We start from the raw sequence: 23,722 nt of genomic DNA, 5'->3' as shown, positions 1-23,722 counted from the left end.
GAGAGATCCAGAAACTGGCTAGATGAACACAGGTGGTTGAATCTCCTCTGAAAAGGAAAAAAAAAAAATTAATTCCCTGAAGTGTTGCAAGTTGAATCACCTGAAGAGCTTCCATTAAACCCTCTGTCAAAGGCATATAATTAATGTATCAAAGAGTGTGATTTTATTGAATGACTGATAACAAAACGTATGCAAATGAAGAAGGGGTTACCTAAATCTTGGCAATAATTTTTGACTGTGGATGCTCATCCAGTCAAATGTTACAGTTGGGTTTTTTGGGCAGCCAGCAGAGTGGTGGAAATCTCCTGTTCTTCCTTCAGGATGAACAAGGAGGTGAAGGGAAAATGACAATATTTGACCTCAACCATATCAAATGAGTCTTCAGATATTCCATATTTTCTAATATTTTTTATATAGTCTTGTCTCTGTTTTAAATTAATATAAAATTCAAACCCTAAATTGATATATATGACTTTTCCAACAGAGTGTATGATAACATAATTTACCAGATAACCAGAGCAAATCTTTCCTATTGCTTAATGCTCCATTCTTAGAGATGATACCAGACGTGGCTATTTAAATCATGAAATCTCTGACAATATTCCAGAAAACTACTGACTACTCACAGTATTAAAATATTGCTCCAGTGATATTGGCTACTGAAACCATTAATTTCCTTTAGTTGGCACTGAATGCACGAAATGATGATAATACAATATGTGACCTCTCCAATGCTTATAAATATTATAGATGCTTCTGCAGAAGTTTCAACACTGTGTCAAAATATTTACTTACTTATTGTGGAATTGGGCTTATAATCAGCTAAAGGATCCTGCCTCATTCATCCAAAATAATTGAAGAGATAATTGAGTGAAAGCAATTTCTCCCAGCCACCTGCATGAGGAGCATTTGTTGAAATTGCCTTTTCTCTGTAACCAATTATCATGTTGGTTACTGACAGTATCACATGGAACTTCATTAACCAACAGCTCCTGGATCCTGCAGAACTGAACATGCTTAATTATAATCCCAGTCTACTGTGCTTGTTATTGCAAACACATCCTAACTATAAAAATTAGATTGATCAATTGCAGCTTTAATGCTGAACGAAGCAATAGCACAACTAGATTTCTGCAGCTTGTGTTTGGCATGGAGCTTGTGTGGTTGGGCAGGGCAACACTATATTGACATTTTAGGGTGTTTTTGTCACCTTTGTAATGTCTCTCAAAACTGAGAGTGATATTGCTAGTTGACAACTTTGTCTTGCAGTACTTTCACTACTAAACAACAATTTTGGGAGCAGTGGAAATGAAGCAGTGGGTGGGATTTAGCTGGCAGATGAAGACACCTATACATAAGTGGCTATGTCATTTTAGAATAGAATAATAGAATAGTTTGAGTTGGAAGAAACCTTAAAGGTCATCTAGACCATCCCTTGTGCCATGAGCAGGGGCACCTTCCATGATCCCAGGTTGTTCCAAGCCCCATCCAATCTGGCCTTGAACCCTTCCAGGGATGGGGCAGCCACAGCTTCTCTGGGCACCCTGTGCCAACCTTACCCATTCTGCAATTTTGGGATTTATCAGTGTAAATGCTGTGGACTTCAGCAAAAACATCGACATCATCACAAATAAAAGGAGTGGGGTAAAATCACTTGAAGTGGAGCAGGACACAGCAACAGAACTCACAACTGAAGTATTGTTATGGCATTCCTGTAAATACAGATGCCTGCATCACAGTTGCTTGATTTTCTTAGAAGTGAATGGGAAAAAGGTTTTATTTTAGTATTTCCTGAAGGATAAGATGAACTGAAATCTAGAAATACCAGTTTCCTCTTTTGACCACAATAAGAAGACCAGTAGGCTTCCAAAGGGATTTTCATATTGCTGTTTCCCAAAACTGCAGGAACTGCACCTTCAGTGGGCTGCTGTGCAAGCAAATTACTTAAAGAGCAATATCTAAGTAGAGAATAATTATTCTCTTGTGCTTCCCTCTGAATCACAGAGCAAAAGGACAGAAGTTTAAAGAATGAGCTGTTCTTTTTATCTATGTGAGAAATTTCATTGAATCAGCCTACTAACTATAAATTGAATTTAGTCACTAGTATGTGTGTATATATATATATCTATATATACTCAAGTATTTATACATACATAGAGTTTACAGTTTCCTCTTTACTGACATTTTAAGGGGAGTTTTTGTCCTTTTAATCTCAAATCTTTTAGTCTAATCATTACTTTTCTTATAAAACATAACCACAGAAGTTTAAAGCCCTCCATACCTCCCCCCAAAAAACCCCACAAACCCCTCAAACCACATTTTCAAGATCATTTTTGGTAGGGACCTTCTTTCCTTCCAGATTCACCATCAGTCTTCATTGCCTTAATGTGACAATATGTCTCTTTATTTTTATTTTTGTTTTGTTTTATTTTGTTTTGATTTTGAATTGGGATGCAATCACTGCAATGACACACATAGCAAAAGGCCATTCACCCTTTTACCCTCATGGCAAGAAACTTTCCTGATGTGGTAAATTTCTGGATGAACAAGCACCATGATTTAGACTCTTGATTTTATTTTTTTTTTTTCAAATTCTGCTGCTAAGAAGAAAGAAAAAAAACATTAAAACTGCCACTAAATTGGTATATTATAGAACTACCAGTGCCTCTCCTTATAAAAAAAAATCCAAGGAAACAGAACTTAAAAGGAGATACCATCATCTGTGTCAGCAACGTGGAGCTCCTACGAGATAGGAACAAGCATGAGGTAGGAGCAGTGACTAAATTACTGGGGTGGAAAAGGAACATCAGATATCCTGGCTGACGTCTTGCTTGTTTGAATGAATGTTCTCTGCAGGTATTCACACAAAGAAAGAATTCTGGGGTCATAATCCAACCTCCTGCTCATTGTGGAATTGAGCTGGAAGTTTCTTCAATGAGAAAAATTAGCCTCTGACCCAATTCTTGGAGTTCTTGACTCTAATAAGGCTTTAAAAAAAACTTTGATAATGAGCTATTTTTGTTTAAAAAGTGATTTATTTAGTAAGATATTATTACTCTTTTCCTGTTTCTATGTACACAGAAATATCATCCACATATTTGATATCTGAAGATCCTGAAGATATTATGATGTTATTTTATGTAGGAAACGAAATATGGTTCAAATCAAGGTTTGATAACCAGAACAGTAATGTTGGGGGCTAAACCAAATTACTTTTAAAGGTTCCTTTTCTGCCCAAACCATCCTATTATTCTATGTTGAAAACAAACAGCTTTTACTGTCTGGATAAGTGTGTTCAAATTGTCAAGGAAATAATAAAAATAGCCAAACTCTTGTTATCCTGGTTATTAAATTTAGCTCACCTCAGTGTTGAGCATGCTTTCAACTTTGACCAGTCAATGACTTTGAGACAGCAAAACATAAATTTTATCTATTTTTAAGTATCAATCTGGTTTCTACAAAGTCAATGCAAGGAAAACAGAGTCTCTCCTTGCTTAATCAAATAAAAACGTTTTGGCTGAACCTCTCCAGCTGCAGACTTATGCGATTTTTCATATTAGGATTTTCTTCACTGAAAGAGTGGTTAGGGATGGGAACAGGCTGGCCAGGGAAGTGGTGGAGTCACCATTCCTGGGAATGTTCAGAAAATGAGCAGATGTGATATGGTTCATGGTGATACTCAGTCAAAGGTTGGACTTCATGATCTTGGAGGTTTTTTCCAGCCTTAATGATTCTGTGATTCTCTTCTATAATCAGAACTAGGAGGTGTTTTAAGGGATTGGTCCATTATAACATCTTGGTCCACAGATAAGAAAATCTCATTTGTGTTTTAAACAAAGCCAGTGGGTGCTGGCATACATTTTGTTTAACTGAGAAAATATTTTGTATACATAAATTGGAACTACAAAGAATCAGTGGTCATATTTTAAAAATTCTGTTTTCTGTTTTCCAGTTCATCTGGTTAACCCCAAAGTAATTTCAGAGCTGCAGATGTCTCTGTTTTGTAACAATAAGATTCCCCAGAGGTTGGTACACCATATATTTCTACAAATAAGCAGATAAATAGGATAGAGTAGAATCACAGAAGAGTTAGCATTGGAATTCCTGAATAGGTTGAGGTTTGACTCACAAACATGCCATTCCCTTGCCCTGTCATTTGAGGAAGCAGGCCTTGTCATCATCCTCTGAAACATGCTTTATGTGTAACACAGAGACTGCGCTCCACAGGGAATCCTGGGTGCTATTTTAATGAAATAAAGTGTAATTAATGTAATAAATACCAGCAACAGAAGCTCCTGGATGCAGCTGGCAGTGTTCCATTTCCCCATGGCGCTTCAGTGACTAAAATACATTGAAAAGAAATGTGTAGGGAAAGAGCTGTGTTTCTCTTCCTAAATGGAAGGTCAAACGTTTGGTGTTTTCAACCCCAGCACAAACAACTTCTGCTTTTGACTCCTGATTTTATTTTCATCCTGGTGTCCCTGTAGAAATCCCTGCTTGCTTGGTGCCTAACTCAAGTGAAAGGGTTTCAGTACTGCAGTGAGGATGAACAAATTAACAGCAGTAAGGAGCTCAGCTGAGTGGGTGGATGTTAGGAAAGAGAGGGAAATATGGATCATTGACCAGGGCTTCCCATTTAATTGTAAAGTTTGGTTAATCTGTAACGACCTTCTCCTTTCTGGAAGAGCTGCTCTATTTTAATGTCATTTTACTTCCATTTAGCCATACTGTACTCTGTGCCTATATCTCTCTATGTAGCAACAAACTACTGTGTATACTTAAATATATATATATCTATACACAGGAAGAGGGAGAGCAAAGGAGGGGGAGTTTTTGACAACTACTAGAATTAACTCAAATATTTCTTCAGTACAATGAAGTCTGGATGAATGGTTCTTCTTCTTTTAGAACACCTGAGCCTCTAAAAAAAGTAAGCAATATGTTTTATTGTAATAAAAACAGAATAATAGCTGTTCAATCATTATTAAATTTAAATAAAATAGTCAATGAAAGTTGTCATATCCTATGACTTTTGTGATATTTTTCCTCTCTCCCATTTTTCTCTCATTTTAACTTATTTATGCTGTAGCTAAATTTCAACTCATATTTTTTTAAGCATATATCCCTGGTATAGAGACTGAGTACAGAACATCTGGAGAGTCACTAAAGGCAAGATACATTTCCTCTACTTTAGACATGAACTGTAAGGTTCTTTAAAGTTCTTCATCTAGGCTCTTTTTACAGTTAGGGAGAGTGAGCTCCTGGTTGCAATTAATCTCATTCTAACTGGATGGTTAATAAAGTTTATGTACATCAATTTAAATTTTCTCTCAGTTTTAGTTCAGTCAGTGTTCAGAGAAGAGCTCCTGTAGACTGGCTGCAGTATCACTGTGAAAGAAATATTTCCTGGAGCACATCTGATTTTGTTTCCTGTATTTCTCTGTCCAGCTGCAGAAAATACATCTGGAAAACTGAAAACAAAGAGAATGAAAAAAATTATTTTACCAACCATATTTTCCTCCAAACTAAGACCAGTCCCTTTTTCAGTGAACCCACATGCATTGATCTGGGTTTTGTCATAAAGAGGAAAGTCAAACAGGTGCAGAAACCATAGTAATTTAATTCTTTTACTACTCAATACTTAATTAGCAAGGTAAGACAAGTCTTGGAGCAGTATCAGTCTCTACCACATAGGCTGTACAATGCACCCCACTGTGCGTGCACACATACAAATACAGATGTTCAGGAGCACTTGTACTCACTTGAAATCCTGTGTTTGCAACTGTTAGTGATTTCTCCAAGGCTGTTGTGGCATCTTAAATCTTTTTCCTATGCCTTGTACACAGGTGATTTGACATAGGCAAAAAATCGCATTTTGCGGCGGTGACAGAAGTGTGAAGGTTTTTATGGAGATCGATGTGATGCTGGGTGACAAGAAGGATCAGTGGGGTTCTGAATGAAGATGAGAGTTTGCAGGAAGTTTCAGGGATGTGAAGGGGGGCTTAGGGGTGAGACCAAGAAGTTGCAATGAAGATTTGAAGAGTGGTGAATGACTTCAGGAAGCTATTTCACGGATCAAACTGCCTTTCTCCTTTCCTTTCCTTAACTTCCCCTTGTCAGCTGATCACAATGTGAGGTTGCAGTGGGACCATAGAACACTCAGGAGACTGGCAGTCAGTCCCTTTGTCTCCAAAAAACACCTTCTATCTCTAACATTCCTTTATAGGAATGTAGAACCATAGAATGATTTAGACTGGAAAGGACCTTAAAGATCATCAAGTGACAACCCCTGTGCCATGGGCAGGGACACCTTCCACTACCCCAGATTGCTCCAATCCCTGTCCAACCTGGCCTTGAACACTTTCAGGGATGGGGCAACCACAGCTTCTCTGGGCACCCTGTGCCTCAAGACTCTCATTTTTAAAAATGTCTTTTTCATATTTCACCTAACACTTTCCTCTTTCAGTTTAAAACAATTGCTCCTTTTCCCTGTTTCTTTCCCTTGTGAAAAGACACTCTCTGCCTCATAAGAAAAGGACCTCTGGACCCACTCCAACAGGCCCATGCTTTTCCTGTACTAGGGAACCCAGATCTGGGTGCAGTGCTCCAGGTGTGGCTCTCACAAGAGTGGAATAGAGGGGGAGCATCCCCTCCCTTGACCCTCTGGCCACACTTCTTGTAGCCCAGAAGGCAATTGGCCAGGACTGACTCCCTGGGACTCCTGAGCTTCCATCATTCCAGGGAAGACTGGGAAAGGATCTGCCTGTCCTACCTTAGGACAGTGGAATGGGGAGAAGGGGGAGAAGGGTTGTAGGCAAAGCCTGGAACAGCCCTGGAAAACTGGGCTCAGGGCAGGAAAAGGCATGGCAAAGAAAATGGCACTGTGAGAAGGACATAGAAATGTCTCTACACACTTGTTCTGTTCTAAGGCAGCAAAAAGAGACATTTGTCTTAGAGTTCAAATTCTGTTTTTTTTTCCTCTATAATCTCTACCTCCAAACGGTTCAGGAGACTGAAAACCTGCTTGGACCTGATGAACTCGAAAATGTTCTGCAGTTTGTCTGTTATTCCCTGGAATTTGATAAATTGCATAATAAGAAAATAATCACCCCCAAAAGTTTCATTGCATTCAGGGTCACAGCCTGAAAATGACAACAAACATAGCTCAGGCACCTGGTGCAATAGATGATCTCAGCCCTAACACTGTCCTCTGATGTGAATCTTGACAAAAGTAAAAATTTGTTCAAAGGGGGAAGATGGTTGTGTTAAGCTTTTCCCATTGTGCCTTCCGCTGAAAGACACGGAAAACTTACATTGAATAACAGGAGACAAGGGACGTCTTCTACAGAAGATCAGTCCTGTAACTCAGAGAAAGTTAAAGTTAAAAAAAGCAAAGAACCAAACAAAAAACACAAAAAACAAAACAAAACAAACAAAAAACCCAAACAAAAATCAGCATCTGGAACTATTTAATGTCTGACCCTTAAATGGGGGAAGTCAAGCTCCAAGGCCCAGTAATTCACATACCAAAGCATTCACGTGTCCAGCTTTGCATCATGGCATCAGAACATGGATGTGCAGCCAGATCCCCAGACTATTTGGCAGTGGTAGTTTCAGCAGCTTCACTGGTTCATTTGCTTTCACAAGAGCCAGATTAACCAGCAGTTCTCACCCAGCACAAATCCATGGCAGATTAGGTGATGTCCTCATCCACTACTGCTCAGGAGCCACAGAATGACAGATCAGACAGCTGATGGGTTTATCTTAAAAAGGTCTCAGAAGATTTGTTTCAATATCCATATTTCAAGTTCCATCTATCCACTGATGTCTTCCAGCCTTGGTTCATCTTCTTGCCTGCTTCCATAGCCCCTGGAAATGAGAACACATCTACTTAACACTGAAAACTTGATGTAGAAAGTTATGGAAGCAGAATGGAACAGAACAGCTTAAATAACAGACACAAGCAAACAAAGGGAGAAGATGTGGTGTGAAATCACAAAACCACAGGATGGGTAAGGTTGGAAGAGACCATTGGTGATTTATCTGACCCAACCTCCTTGCTCAAGCTGGGTCATCCCAGGGCACAATGCCCTATTCATTATAGTCCACTTCACAGTAATGGGTGCCATTTTTTATTTGAATCACATTTTGATTCAAATTCTGCCAAAGGCATCAATGAAGATATGTGCCACCAAGGCCAAGACCTCTGATACACAGACACCCTGGATGAAAGTCTCATGTAACCTTACATGAAGCTTTTAAATTCTCTTAAGTCACTTTCAGGACAACAAAATTAATGCCCAAGAAAGCTCTGAGATTAACTCATTCTTAGTTATCCATTACTCAAGGAATGCTGGGCTAAGTGCAGTGGTGTGGAATAAGAAAATCTGTATTCAAAGCCTACACACACGTTGTTTTATGCCACACCATTGTGCTTAATCCTCTGTTCAGTAAATCATGCTGCAAAAAATAAATTGGCATAAAACAAAATATATTCTGAAAAGAAGTAGGAAGTTCCTCCTGACTGACAGCGGCTTGCAATGCCAGGGCTTGTTCTATATTCATACTTACAAAATGCAGATTATATTTCTCTCATGCTGGCAAGCCAATAACTAAGCTTCACTGCTTTTGGCATTCGCTAGATTTTTGTCATACCTCCCTAATATGCCTTAAGGGTACTTGTTGATACCAAGAATTGAAACAAAGCTTATGCTTTTGGTTGCCAAGTCACTTCAGCCAGATGGAAACATAAATCTGGAGCCAGAAAATATTATTACTGTTATTTGAATTTGGAATGTAAATGGTGGCTTTGTCTTTACCATGTAAATGTTTCTTCTGTTGTAGAAAAGTCTAACATGAGAAAATATCTATCTCCTTCAGGCTTCCTTTGTCGCTGTCCTAGCAAGTTGGCTTGAATATGTTGTGAGGACTATAACCCAGTTTTAAAATAAATAAATAATAAATTAATGTTCCATGGTTCTTTATGGAATTTATTTTCTCTTCAGCTGAGGAAGGAATAACAATGAATAGAGGGTGCATGACAAAGCCAGACAAATCTCAGCAGAGCACTGCACATGTGTTTAACACAGAAGGATGAACATCCCTAACAGTTCATCTTGGTACCTTTAAATCAGGTTGTCTTCATGGAATATCTATTCTCATGCAACTTCAGGGGGGTTTAGGATAATACAGTGATATATTGATATTAAGATATTATTACTGTATTGCACAAAAGATGTCAGAAATTGTAGCCATCCCTTTATAAACTTATAAAATTCCAAAGTCAACAGTAAAGGTCCTAATTTGTTTGGATTGTGTCCAGGACATCTGTAAAATAGGAGTACTTTCTGATTGTTTGTGACCTTCTTATGTAAATGTTATTTTTCTCCATAGTTTTTCTGGGAAGGTTTTATGAAAGGAGAAAAGTGATGTGAAATAGAGAGCAAGGTATCACTGCAACAACTGAACTGCTTCGATAAAAGGAGTGGTTTCCTCTGAAATAAAAGACACTGGCATACTGTTCTGAACATCAAGAGGTTTTTTGTATTTACTCCTGAGATAGGAAATGAAAATTATTTTCAAAATATAGTAACTTAATTAGCCAATGTGTACCATCATGGAATCATTGAATCTCAAAATCACAGAAATTGAGAATGGGTTGGAAGGGACATTAAGGATCATTTATTTCCAAACCTCTTGCCATGGGTAGGGATACCTTTCACTAGACCAAGTTACTCCAAGCCTCATCCAGCCTGGCCTTGGACACTTCCAGGCATGGAGCAGACACAACTTCCAGTGCAATGCTGTGTATTATTTATCAGAATCCACCTGGGTTTAACAGAGGTAATCTGATATGAGACGGTGTCAGCTGAAAGGACGAACCCTTTAAGCAGCTATTCTTACATCAGTGTAGTGAGTGCAGCCCATCCTGTTACAGCAGAAGCTCCTTATTCTCTCCAGGAGACATTAATCAGATTGAGATGACAGTTCCAGCCATTCTGACTGCAGTATCTGCTTTCCCTGTTTTACAACAAGCAGCAGTGAAATAACCAGGTTCATTGAACTTTCCCCCATGTGGGATGAGTCCAGCTTCTTCTCTGCAGAGAGATGGCTCTCAAGAAAGGTGCTATGTTTTCTTCAGGTGTGGAACTACCCATGGAAATAAAAACTAGTGGGCCCACACCATAGGAAACACCAGCCTCAGGATCTAAACTTTGCAATTTTGTCTTCTGTCCAGCCCAGTGACGCTGGAGAGAAGCAGCATCAGCCAGGCCACAACGCAACCTAAGAGAAGTGAGAGCTGAGGATAAATCAGTGATGCTTTTATGTATTCCTTGCCCACTAGCAAATAAACAACAGGAGCACTGGAGACTCTTCCTAACACCCGTGCATCCCCAGGGATGGCTGTGCTGCTGGGAGACCTGGGCCCAGTGGTTCTGTGGCCTGCTGGGTCCCCAGAGCTGCAGGACTCAGGGCCCAGCCCTCTCACCAGGCTGCCCAAGCCCCTCATCCCACTGGCTGCTGTCCGAGCCGGAGCCAGATGGTCTGGGAGCCTGGAAAAACACGAGGGCAATCTGCATTCGTGCAGCCTTTCCAGGGCTGATCCAAGCCTTCCAGCCTGAGCAGCCCCGGTGGAGCCCGGCCAGTGCCAGGGGCAAAAGGCGCTGCTGTGACAGACCAGATTGTCCCTCGCCCTCAGGGTCCCCGGGGAGCTCCTTTCGCTTTGGGATCACGCGTGCACCAATATTGCTGAAAGAATCCAGTGCAGAGCCCTTTTCCCCCCTTTTTTCCCCCTTTTTTTTGCCCCTTTTTTCCCCTATAGGTATATCTGCGTTTCTGGCTGTCTGTCCTCACGCGGGATAAGTTTTCTGTTCTGTAAAAATCCCTGTTCCCCAGAGCTCTGGAGCTCCTGTGTGATGATGATAAATCCGTGTCTGCGAGCACTGCGGTTTTAGCAGCGGCTAAAAGCACCATCTAGTGGCGTCGGGGAGCCTAGGGGAAACGGGACAATTCGGGTTTGTTTGGAAATATAAAATCGTCAGAGTTTGAAAAGACCTCTAAGATCATCGAGTGCCACATCTACATGTTTTTTCGATACCTCCGGAAATGGTGACTCCGACACTTCCCTTGGCAGCCAGTTCCACCATGCTTAACCATCCATTCAATGAGGAAATTGTGTCCAATATCCAACCGAAATATTCCTGGCACAATCAGAGGCCGTTTGCTCTTGTCCTGTCTCCTGTTCCTTGGGAGCAGCCCCCGACCCCGACCTGGCTCCTCCTGTCAGGGAGCTGAGAAGAGCAAGAAGATCCCCCCAAGTCTTCTGTGCTCACAGCTGAACAGCCCAAGCTCCCTCAGCTGCTCCTCATCAGAGCTGTGCTCCAGACCCTTCCCCAGCTCCGTTCCCTTCTCTGGACACGCTCCAGCCCCTCAATGTCCTTCCTGGACTGAGGGGTCCAGAACTGAACCCAGGATTTGAGGTGTGGCCTCAGCCATGCCCAGCACAGGGGGACAATCACTGTCCCGGCCCTGCTGCCACACCATGGCTGGTACAGCCCAGGGGCCACTGCTCACCTTGGCCACCTGGGCACACCTGGGTCATATTCAGACACTGCCACCAGCACCCCCAGAACCTTTTCCAGCTTTCCAGGCACTCTGGCCCAGCCTGTAGTACTTCAGGGGTTGTTGTGACCCAAAAGCAGAACCTGGCTCTTCTCCCCACTGGACCTCATGCAATTTGCAGTCAATAAACTGAAGTCAGGCACAGTAGAAGTCTCATCACCTTTCTCTCGTGTTTCTCTCCATAGCTGCTGTTGAAAGATGTTTCCTTCATGAAATACAAGCTTGCAGGATGCACAGAAGAGCAAACCCTACTTCATTGCAGGTTCTACACCTTGCTGTCCCCCATGCCACTCTCTTGCCTCCTCACAAATAGTATAGTGACAGTTCATACTTTTCTCCCAGAAAATGCCAGTAAGTCCTTCAGTCAGGATTTAGATACTGCAGACAGGAAAGGTTTCAAGCCAAAGGAATTTTCCTGCTCTTTCCTGCCTAATCATCACTGCCCTATCCCTCCTCCTCCTATCCCCCAAGACTTCACTCAGTCATGGGATCATAAAACCTAAAATTAAAGTAATTCAGGTCAAAAAAGGCTTCCAAAATCATAAAGTCCAACCTTTATATTGGGCTTCACAACAGGATATGTTATTATTGGTGGCAAGACATCTTCAGACACAGAACTCAGCTTTGGTCTGCAGCTTTCCCCAGCAGGCAGCCTGAAGGACCAAACTCCTTTACTTCTACCCCAACAGATTTATGGATTCACACATCTTACAGGAGAATCACTCTCTAGAAACACATATGGAATGGTTTGGGTTGGAAGGGACCTTAAATAAAGTTGTTCATCCAGTTCCAAATGCCCTGCCATGGGCAGGGACAGTTTCCACTAGACCATGTTGCTCCAAGTCCCATCCAACCTGCCCTTGAGCCCTTCCAGAGATGAGGCAGCCACAGCTTCTCTTAGCAACCTGTGACAGGCCCTCATGACCCTCACTGGGAAGAATTTGTTCCGAATATCTAATATAAATCTCTCCTTCTTCAGTTTAAAGCCATCCCCCCTCGTCCTATTGCTATTATCTGTCCTGTCTCACTTCACATGGTGACTCACTTCTATTGTGTAGGGTTTCCCACCCCATCCCTGCCTCTGAAATGATGCAGGCCTAAGGCACCTAGAGATTAATACTGGAATGATGAAACTAAACAATTGGGTAGAAGATTAATGATAGAAAAGAAGGGCAGGAAACACAGGCCAGGCCTTCAGCACCTGAGTTCAGGCACAGTGCTTTGTCAGACTTGAAGGTGCATTAAAATTTCCATCAAGCAGGCATCCCTATCCACATAACTGAGCCATCTCCCTGCCTTTATCCACTTCCCTATATATTGTATCATGCATTGCCCCTATCACCTTTTATACAGCAGCTGTGCTTCCTGCTGACTGGAAACATCAAGGGTCAGTTTTAAATGTTGAGATCATTTGCAAACCTGCAATTTGTATCATTATTTAACTTGTGAGGTCTCAGAAATAATTTCCGCCTCCCTCCAGTTCTCTGATGCATTTTCAAGTACTGTGTTTTGTGTAGGAGAAGTGCAAAAGGACTTCTGCTTGATGCTGGAATTCTGAGAGTGGTGAAGTCCTTCTTCTAACAAAAGTGTTGGCTATGGGGTAATTCCAGTTTTTCTCCTGGTCATTTTCAGTCTCAGTAAGAGATCCAGCACATTCATCACCTAATCACACAGAGCAGTTTGGAGTCAGCCTCATTTCAATGGCTTGAGCTTTATTTCTTCAGCAAAAGATGCCAAAATCTCTGGTAAATCTTTGGTCTCACCAGTCCAGAAAACTTCTACTGCAAAACCATCTCCTTTTCTGTAATCCATGTCCAGCTACTGGACTAAGAGTTAAGAAGGGTAGTGATGATTTTCAGGCCTGACTATCCATGAAGTTTGATTTTTGCCTGTTGGCTACCTCAGTGGTAGGCCAGTTCCTTTATGGAGATGTGATTTGAAATTGTGATAATGAATTTTAATAAAAGACAAAGGCTAAGAGCGTAAACAGACCTCATTTTTCATATAAAATGCAGGAGGAATATACTTTGCTTGCCTGCTAATTACAGAAAAATATTTAGGGGTTTCTTAAATCTAAAAATATTTAAATAAAATATTTCTGTCCATATGACTGTTATATGATTGCAACAGCACACAGTTAACACTTTGACAGATTAACTTAATTAAGCAACTCCTGGTTATATATTTTTAAAAGGTTGCATTTACCCTAACTTAGAGAAAATTATTTCCTTCTTTTTCTGTGACACTCCATATCTGGTAGGTGGGTTAGGTTTTTGGACAGCTAAATCTACTCAGCAGTGCAAAATTCAGGCAAAAAAGCAGTCAAGGTACCTTTAATATTCTGAGATACACACACTCCTTGGTGATATAAGCTTGGCCAAGTGGCATCTTTTAAGCTTCTTGTAACTCTTTTTGGGGTGAAAAAGCAGGTCTTGGAGCATAAACAACAACATGAGTAACAGTAATTAATGACTGTGGTCTCTAAGCCCAGCTGGAAGTGTGAACCGAGGCGACATTTGTGTGAAACAGCAGCTCCTGCCTTCTGCTGAGCTACAGAATCCACTTGAGCCAGGGAATAAAAGGAGCTTGAAGGGGTAAGGATGGGGTGATGAGAGGGGAGTAAGGGGGAGCAGGAGACGCAGGAAAGCATTTTGGTGAAAGGGTATTCCAGAATCAGTAAGGGCAGTAATGTTCCTGATACAATATATTTCCCTGTCTTTTCACTGGGAAAGACTGAATGTGTCCCAGCTGAACTGCTCTCACTTGTGCAGGAGAGCAGTACCCTGGATCCCCAACATGTTTTATTGGGGAGGTACACACATCCTTAGAAGCACACATAGATCTTAGATTTTGCTTGAATTTTTCCTGAATCCAAGTTTTTGGTTTTATTAGTACTGTTACAATAGCATGTATGAGGTAGCTTTACAAAGCAGAGATGAACCCAACACAGAGAGAATGGAGAGGCAGAAAAATCAGAGAAAAACACGAAGATCATCAGTTCATGCCGAAGAATTCACCTGCAGAATTTTACTTAACACTTAAATTAAATTAATCCTCATTCTGGGGTATCTTAATTCTTGTGATCTTTACCTTAGCAACCCTTTCTTTCCTTTTTCATTCTGCTTTCCCACTATAGTGACACATGCAAAATCTGATTCAGAACAACCTGATTTCTTTGAAACCCTAAACTCTGCTGACAAGGCAGGTTAATGATGATTTTTCAATAGTTCATATCTGAGGCATAGAGAAAATGCAGATAGGAGATAAAATGTGATGGCTTAAGAGAAAGAATGAACTTAATCTATTCTGTCTGGCTGTACAGACATGTGAAGTTTCAAATTTCTCACTGAAAATCATTTCTCCAGACAGCACATAATCTTTAGAGGTGTTAAAATCAAGGTAAATATCGGGAAATTAAAAGGGAAATGGATTTAATATAGCTCAACCAGATGCCACAGAATAGTGTGAAGTGAGGTGGGATCCTTCTACAGGAAACCTCACTTCAGGTGAGTGTGGATCCTCTCTGGAATGTGCTAAAAGCAGGGATATTTAAAGTATGCTCAAAAAATTCTATTACATACAGACTGGCTAACCATGCAGGCTGGAGTAGAAAAGATCCTTTGAATCCTGAAAAAGCAAAATGCAGAATTAGCAGAGAAAAAAAATGCTTCATCTGCTCCTCCCATCATCACTGCCCAGCATCACGTGTATTCCTACATCACATCACACACTGGTCATGAAAACACAGAAGCTTTCCCTATGCCAGCCCTCTCCCATGTTGTCTACCCATGGGCTCTGTGGACAAAGAATTGACTCACTAAAATTTGTTTAATATTACAGTAAAAATTGCAAAATAAATTTTTTCTTTGGAAAGGTGAAGAGTGTGTGGACATAACTGCGCCAGGTTTTACAACCAAAGGCCACGGACCAGGGAGTTCTTTCTCAAAAAGATGTCCTGAAAACCTGTGGTCTGACAGATAAATTGACTGATTGCTCAATTATTCATTTTTATGTGCAGCTTTGTTAAGAAAAGAACAGCAAATGCTTTGTCCTGTCAGCACTCAAAGCAGGATTTTGACTCTTAGAGGGTTTAGGCACTTGACTCCTCTACAGCTGTTGGAAAACAGGAGCTGGAAACAAACCTGAGTGCTAAATACCTGCAATTTGGTACTTGCATAGTTCAGGGGAGGAATCTGGGCAGAAAAGCCCAGTTTCAAAAAGGAGCCACCACAGAAGTTGAATACTATTTTATGGGGAAGGAGATATCTGACTTGGCTTCATTACAGATTCACACATTCAATCACACCAACATCACTTTTCAAATACCATCTCTTACAAATGGATGTTGTTAACTTTCCCCGACAGTAAAGGCACAGCATGTGATTTTCATCCATCAGAGGAAGCTTAATAAATCAACCAGTACATTACAGCTTCACGCCAAGTTAGCACCTTCATCATGGAATGAAATTAGCAAAGCAAATACACTGGCTAATTGTGAAATATGCTAATTACCAGCTCAACCCGTGAAATAAGGCATGAGTGATGTGTGACGAGCTTTGTACAGAGTCGTGAACGCTTGGAAATGCGACACTTAAATAAAGTCTAAAACTGCTTATGCAGAGAGAAAGGAGAACAGACAGGGCTAGGGAACAGACATGGTGGAAAAATATTTTCATAAGAAGTTTGAAACCTTTTCGCTTCTGCTACTCTCATGGGATTAAAGGCTGGGAGTAGGGAAATGCACTGATAACAGGCTACAGACCATTTTCCATCTATTTCACACCAATCTGAATCTATTCAAGGTCATTACCAAAGAGAGCTGAGCTACCAGTTTGGGATAAATTCACAAGTTGGCACAGTTTGACTTGAAGTCAACAGCATGGTGGTTTTCCATTGGTAGAGAATTTGTCCTTTTATTTGATGAATTCAGACTCTTTTGCTCACCAACCAGGCACTGACAGTTGGGCTTTGCAAATGTCTTCATTTTTGAGAACAGGAAGATGATTCACCAGCCTAGGGCTTTCTCTGCCATTCACCTTGGCTCTTATGGAGACTCTTATTTTAATTTCTACACAAATCTCCTTCTTTTTGTACATGTCTTCTAAATTATGTAGTGTTTTCTCTATTTAAACTCCTCCTCCCCAGATTTTCATCCTGCTAGAGGAGGGGAAAAAAGGCTCTGAGAGAAGGATAAAATCTTACTGTGGTTCATCAACAAGGGAAGATTTCACATATGTGGAGAATGGGTTCTGTTTTATAAGGTTTTCCATTTAGTGCCCAACACTTCTTCCCCTCTGCTCTGCTCTTGTGAAACCCCACCTGGAATACTGCACAGGAAGGAGGCTCACTTGTTGGAACGGGGCCAGAGGAGGCCAAAGGGCCAAAGAGATCAAAGGGCTGTTTCTGCTGTGGAGACAGGCTGAGAGAGTTGGGATTGTTCAGCCTGGAGAAGAGAAGGCTCTGGAGGGAACTTAAAACCCATTTCAGTGCCTAAAAGGGCTCCATGAGAACTGGATAGTGACTTTTTGCAAGAGCAAGGAGTGACAGGACAAGAGCAAATATCTTTAAGGTGAAAGAGAGCAGGTTTGGATTAGATACTAGGATGAAATTCTTCCCTGTGAGGGTGGTGAGGGCCTGGCACAGACTGACAACAGCAGCTGTGGCTGCTCCATGCCTGGAAATGTCCAAGGCCAGGTTGGATAGGGCTTGGAGCAACCTGGGATAGTGGAAGATGTCCCTGCCCACAGCAGGGGGGTGGAACAAAATGATCCTTAAGGTCCCTTCCAACACAAGCCATTCTGTGATTCTGTAATTCCATGATTACTGTAATCCTGTCAACTCTTTCCATGGAGGACAACTCACAAGGTTTACTCACAGGTAGGTCTGAGGTTCAGAGCCAAGCTTTCAGAGGCTTTGAAAATGTCTGAAAATGTCCTTATATTTTGACTACTGAGAATGGGATTAAGCATTATTCTGTAACAAACAGGAAAGTTCTATATTTTTGTATTCAGAAAATTAGTACCCGGAGCATTCCCAGCTACCCATTAGATACTCATAAATTCTCATGCAAGATTTTTAGGAATGTCACCTGAAAAAAAGTAGTAACTCCATGATCACTTTCATTTACAAAATGGAAAACACAGTGATGTTGCCAGATTGTAAACTGGAGTCAAACTGCAGGAGCTCTTTGCCTCCAGAAACCACAGAAGAAAATAATGTGTGACCTTGGGAGGATGGGTGGAAAGTAGCTTGAAAGTTGTGTGAGGGAAAGTTTAAGTTCAATAACTTTAAGTTCAATATTAGGAAGAAGTTCTTCACCCAGGGGGTGGTTGGGCACTGGAATAGGCTCCCCAGGGAAGTGGTCACGACCCAAGGCTGACAGAGATCAAGAAGAGTTTTTACAGTGATCTCAGGGACATGGTGGGATTTGGAGTGTTCTGTACAAGGCCAGGAGTGGGAATTGATCCTTGTGGGTCCCTTCCAACCCAAATCTATGATTCTATGAAATAATAATGACCCTGTAGGGTTTCTAGCTAGGCAGTCTGAGAGGCAGAACTCTGGTAGAAGTCAGTTGCTGTCTTATCCCAGCACAGAATGGGTCAGGCTGGAAGGCACCACAGTGGCTCATCTGGTCCAACCCCCTGCTCAAGCAGGGCCATCCCAGAGTACAGGGCTCAGGATTGTATCCAGACAGTTCTGGAATATCTCCAGTGAGGAGACTCCACACCCTCTCTGCTCTCTGCTCAGGGCTCGGTCACTGCACAGGGAAGAAGTTCTGCCTCCTGTTCAGGTGGAACTTGCTGGGATCTTTAGGGTGCCTTTCAACCCAAACCATTCTGTGATTCTGTGATTCTATGCCTCACTCTGTCATGAAAGGCTGGGTTGCTTCTATCATAGAATCATTAGAATTAAGTTTGGAAAAGAACTTTAAGATCATGAAGTCAAACTGGCCACCTGGACCACCACCTTGTTCACCATGAAACCATGTCCTTAAGTGCTACATGCACATACTGTTTAAGCACTTCCAGGAATGGCAACTGCCCAGCTTCTCTGGGCACTCTTCTCCAGTACTTTACCACACTTTCCATGATTTTTTTTTTTTCCTGATATCCAATCTAAACTTCCCCTGTCACAACTTGAGGCCTTTTACTTTCTTTCTGGTACTTGTTACCTGGAGAAGAGATTGACCCCCACCTGGCTGTCCTTCCCTGTCAGGGAGTTGTAGAGAGTAAGAATATCCCTCCTGAGCCTCCTTTTCTCCAGGCTGAGCTCCTTCCCCAGCTCCCTCATCTGCTCCTCATCAGAGCTGTGCTCCAGACCCTTCCCCAGCTCCGTTCCCTTCTCTGGACACACTCCAGCCCCTCAATGTCTTTCAGACACATCCTAAAGGAAAAGAGATTTCAAACTCTGCTAAATTGTAGAATTAGACTTTATTAACCTCATTTTCTTCCCATTTGCTGGTGGCCTGAATCAGTCACTAAAGTCATGGCTGCATGGAGCTGATCAGTCTGACAGGAGACTCAGGCGTGAGATTTTAGCATTTGGAATTTTAGGTGTATAAGAGACGTGGGGGGAGGAGCAGGATGATGTAAAGGGACCCAGTGTATTTAGAGGAACTTACATGTTCCTCAGTGCATTTCCCTTGACAGTTTGCAGAAATACAGTGAGTCAGCTGTCATCATATAATATATTAGTATAAAACAGTGTAAAAAGGGACAATATGCTTAGGCACTGATTAAAGAGAAAAGGGGAAAGGGAAAAAAAAACCTCCAAACAACCAAGCTCTTTGTTAGTGAAAGGGAATTGTGTGAAAGTTTGGAAATGTGCCTCCACTCAACTTCAGGAATTAGTTTTCAATTAGTTGGAAGTAGTTTCATTCCGGCTGCAAACCAGCCCAAAGACCACCTGCTGTGAAATAAAGGAGCACAGACCAGCGGTTATTATAGCAATAGCCATAAGTTTATTGCTTATTGGTACTAAACTTAAATCTTAGTAATTTTGAATCACTGAGTTAGCTTAGATTTATGGAGATGCAGGATCATTTAGAGCTGCAGTCATTCCAGAAGGGTATATTATCTAAACCAATTTTCTTATAGTGATGCAATTGCAATACCAGAGTTGCGGTTGTGTCAGGCTTTCCATTATAAACTCCTATTTTCAGGGGCTTGTAATTTGACAGTAAAAATTCAGTCCTTGTTGAAACGTGGCATACAAGGTCTGAGATGAAATTAGATCTGTTCAGCCACCTCTAATGCTCCAAATCTACCAACAACAAAAGCGACCAAGCAGAAGTTGGCTGTTTGACATCCTTCAGTGTCCTTTTACCATAATTCAGAGGAGACTCTTCCTGGCAGTCAGAACATGGCAAATTCTAGTGGAAGGGGTCCCTGCCCATGGCAGGGGGGTTGAATTAGGTGAATTTTAGTGTCCTCCAAACCAAATAGTTCTGAGATTCTGTAATTCTATGAAATTGCTCCTGTGGTGTGATGGGCAGGAAAAGCAGTCATATACATTTGTGGACCCACTTGGGGGAAGATTTGCACTCCTGTCTAGTTTCTCTAACATGTGTGGATGAGACTTCAAGATTCATAAAACAGTTGCAAACAACTTTTAAAGACTCTTTAGGTGCAAATAGACAGCTTAAATTTTAGAGAGCTTTAGAAAGTGAAACATTTCACAGGAAATCATGGGCCTAAGAAAACACCTCCTCTGGTTTTTGCTCTTCAAAAAAATTTGATAAGAAGCATTATCAACCTCTTTCTGCTATAAAATTCCCATGACTGTAATTGAGCTAAAATATTAATGTTGACCCAAATTATTTCAACATTGATTCAATTTATTAATTTTAATTCTGATTTATTTATTAGCATTCTTTCATAAATCAGTAATGCTGATATATTAGCTCAACCTGCTCATTTCAGATGTCCCTCTCTATCCACTAGAAGGCACACCTTACATTCTGATTAATATATTTACAAACTGGAGGCTTATTCTGAACCATGTTTAAAAGCACTTTTATTTTTTCCATCTGATCTTACAGTAACACAGATAAGGTCTGACATTTCAACCAACACAAAATATATTAGTTTTGGCTTTAGCATTAAATGAATCTAGCAATGATTATTTTGCCTCTGGCTGCTAATTATTGCCATGCAGTATTTGAGAAATACTTAAAACCATGGACTGTGTAAACCTACAGCAAAGTTTGCCAAGTCACAGTTGGATGAAGCACCTGCACAGCAACTCCTTGGGAAAAGACTTTTCTTAATCTCATGGGGCATTTCACTGCAACAGAGACTCTGGAAAGTCACCCCTGTGTGAGCAGTTCTTTGAACTGTGAGAAGGATTTGTATTTTTGTTTATGTCTCCTGTGGTTAATAGACCATAGAAATGGAAGGTTTGGGTTAACCTCGGAAAGGACATCCCACACTCCCATTCCTTGAGGGGTTGATCTGATGCTCAAGGAATTCAGTGGCAAAATGCCTCTTGATAGCAAAGAATTGAGATTAAATCAACAATAACAAAATCCCCCAGAGAGTGTATTGTATTCCTAAGAATCTGGACCTTGACATGATTTAGAAAGTGGAAATTACATGACTGATCATTAGACACATTTCACACCTATCTAAAATAAATGTCTCTGATGAGGAATAGGAGTAGGTGTGAGCCCTAAGATCTAAGGTACAAAACCATGTCTGATTTATGCAAATAAGTATTTATTAATGTATAAAATACTGAAATTTGTTTTTCTATTATTGAGATTTTAATCTTTTTTGAAGCCTCTAAAATTGACTTTTATTTAATCCTGTAATTATGAACAAAGTTGACAAAAAGTTGAAGTAACATGAAAAGCTAGGGGTAACACTAGGGATTTATTCCTGCTGGCATCTGGATCTTTAACCTCAATAATTTAAACTTTTATACAAGCCAAACAATTTACAATGCTTACAGTTTATTTTATTCAGCCAGAATATCTCAAAAAGAAAATAGGAGTGTTCACTATTCACTGCCCAATACCTTGAATAGTGCTGCTAAACTGTGTGATCATAGAACTATAGAATCAAAGAATGGTTAGGGTTGAAAAAAATATCCTCCAGTTTCAACTCCCTGCCGTGGGCAGGGACAACTTCCACTATCCCAGGTTGTTCCAAGCCCTGCCAAATGTGGCCCTGAACACTTCCAGGGATGGAAGGTATATTTGGAAATAAATGTTTCTGCAGACTTAAATACATAACTTTAATCAAACAGACTTGATAAACTTGGTTTAACACTGAGCTGGTAAAATATTTTACTGTTATCATTTCAAGTTTGCATTATGGGCTTTACAATAGATATAATTAAACATTTATGGAATTTTATTTGTATTGGTGTCCTTGAGACTGGGCAATTATCAAAGGTCAGCTTTGATTAAAATATTTTCCTTAGCAAAGAAAATATCAACTCTAGGTAAGTTCAAGGAACTATCAGCTTTTCTATTTACAGAATCAAGGCTTGGAAGAATCACAAATTGAAGGCATCCTTAAGATTTAGAAAATGAATTTTACATCCAGTACAGTTCTGTAGGGGAAAAAAAAAATGAATTAGATATTCAAAGAAGTTGGTTGGTCTCTCTAAATACCCCAGCATCTTTAAGGAACAATTCAGGATTATTTGTCTCCCTTATTCAAGGGTTATTTTGACTGTGGCATGAGCAGAGCTTCAGCTACAGTGGACTTTGTTTTCAGTTTATGAAGTGACACCTCCATGGAAAACCCAGGAGGAATTGTCCCCCATAGGTGGAATTGGTCTGCACTTTCCTAATTTCATATAAAATTTATTTAATCCATATAATATACATTGAACATTTAAGACTTCATGGGGATTTTTTATGTTCTCTCTGATGACAACAACACAGAGGTGAATAACTCAAAATCAGAACTGGCAGAAAAATGCCTCTAAACCATGATAATTTTATTTTTTCCCACTTTTTTTCCCAATTCTGTTACAAAATGAGAGAGTGAAACAGCAAAGATTTTTTACTAGACAAAATAAAACAAAATAGATACTATTTTGGATCAGGTCAAAAACAATGTTTGTTTTCATCCTTTTACAGCATTTTGTTTCCAAACCAGGTTTTTTTACACATTCTCAAGTGGCAAACTCACAGTTTGGAATGCTCTTGAGATAGAAAAATCCTTGAAAATTATGCTTTCTCACACTGAAAAATTTGTTTCTGTGAAATTGGCATATTCTAATATTTTGCTGAGGGGGGAAAAAATAAAAAGCTTCAATTGGAAAATTTCTGAACAGAATCACTAAAAATATATGGCCATTAGGAAAGATGGCAGGAAAGGTTTGGATGGAAGCTTATCTTTCCTGTTTTGTTTTTTTTTAGCCCAGTTTTGGTTTGGTCACTGTCACTGAGAGGACACTTGGCTTTGTCACTTTAAGTCTTGTTTTCAGGTATTCCTTCTTCATTTCTAAAACTGCCTGCTGCCTTCTTCTCACATGGAAGTTTTATTCACACATTCTTCTTGCTTCCTCAGCAAAAGAGGGAGCTGAATTCTCACGGGATCTCACCTTTTCAGGTCTGATGTCTTTTATTCTTGCTTTCCACATTGGGCGTGAACAATAGTTTATATTTTATTTTTAGTATCCTTATCCTAAAATTCACTGCTCTGGAGTAAAATCTGGGTTTCAAAAAACCCAAAAAATGTGTGACAGCATTGGCAAAGACAACCATGTTTATCAAAGACAAATGGGTGTTGGAAATGGATGATCTTTTGGGTTCCTTCCAACCCAAACCATGCTGTGATTCTTGTACTTATTTCAACTCAAGCAAAAAAAATCATTGATTATGTAGAGAAAATAGGGATCATATAAGGGAAGGTGTGGATTTACATTAAGGGATGAATCAGTACCAGCAAATAAAATGGGCCTTTCATCAGAGGAACATGGCATTATGGAATGGTAGCTGCTTCCAGACAAAGCTGTGCTCAGGAATCTGCTAACAAATGGTGGGAAGACTGTGGGACCCAGCTGAAATCTGTGCCATGGAGGTGGTTTGCTTGTTTGTGTAGATGTAGTCTGGGGAATTGGGTTCTGTTCTTTTCTATATCAT

General features: G+C 40.5%; 1 protein-coding gene across 1 annotated transcript in view; it reads right to left on the bottom strand.

The window, feature by feature from the left end:
* LOC131577067 (uncharacterized) overlaps positions 1–23,220 on the bottom strand; it is a 50,702-nt gene extending 27,482 nt beyond the window's left edge. Inside the window, exons 1-3 of the mRNA XM_058834415.1 lie at positions 23,182–23,220; positions 11,099–11,280; positions 10,490–10,749 (exon numbers count right to left, since the gene is read on the bottom strand). Coding sequence (XP_058690398.1) covers positions 10,490–10,749; positions 11,099–11,280; positions 23,182–23,220 — 481 coding nt within the window. The remainder of the gene's footprint in view (positions 1–10,489; positions 10,750–11,098; positions 11,281–23,181) is intronic.
* Positions 23,221–23,722: the final 502 nt, after the last annotated feature.

Source organism: Poecile atricapillus, chromosome 3, assembly GCF_030490865.1.
Source record: "Poecile atricapillus isolate bPoeAtr1 chromosome 3, bPoeAtr1.hap1, whole genome shotgun sequence".
Taxonomy (NCBI): Eukaryota; Metazoa; Chordata; class Aves; order Passeriformes; family Paridae; genus Poecile; species Poecile atricapillus.
The sequence above is the reverse complement of the archived record's forward strand: the minus strand, read 5'-3'. Positions and strand labels throughout refer to the sequence as shown.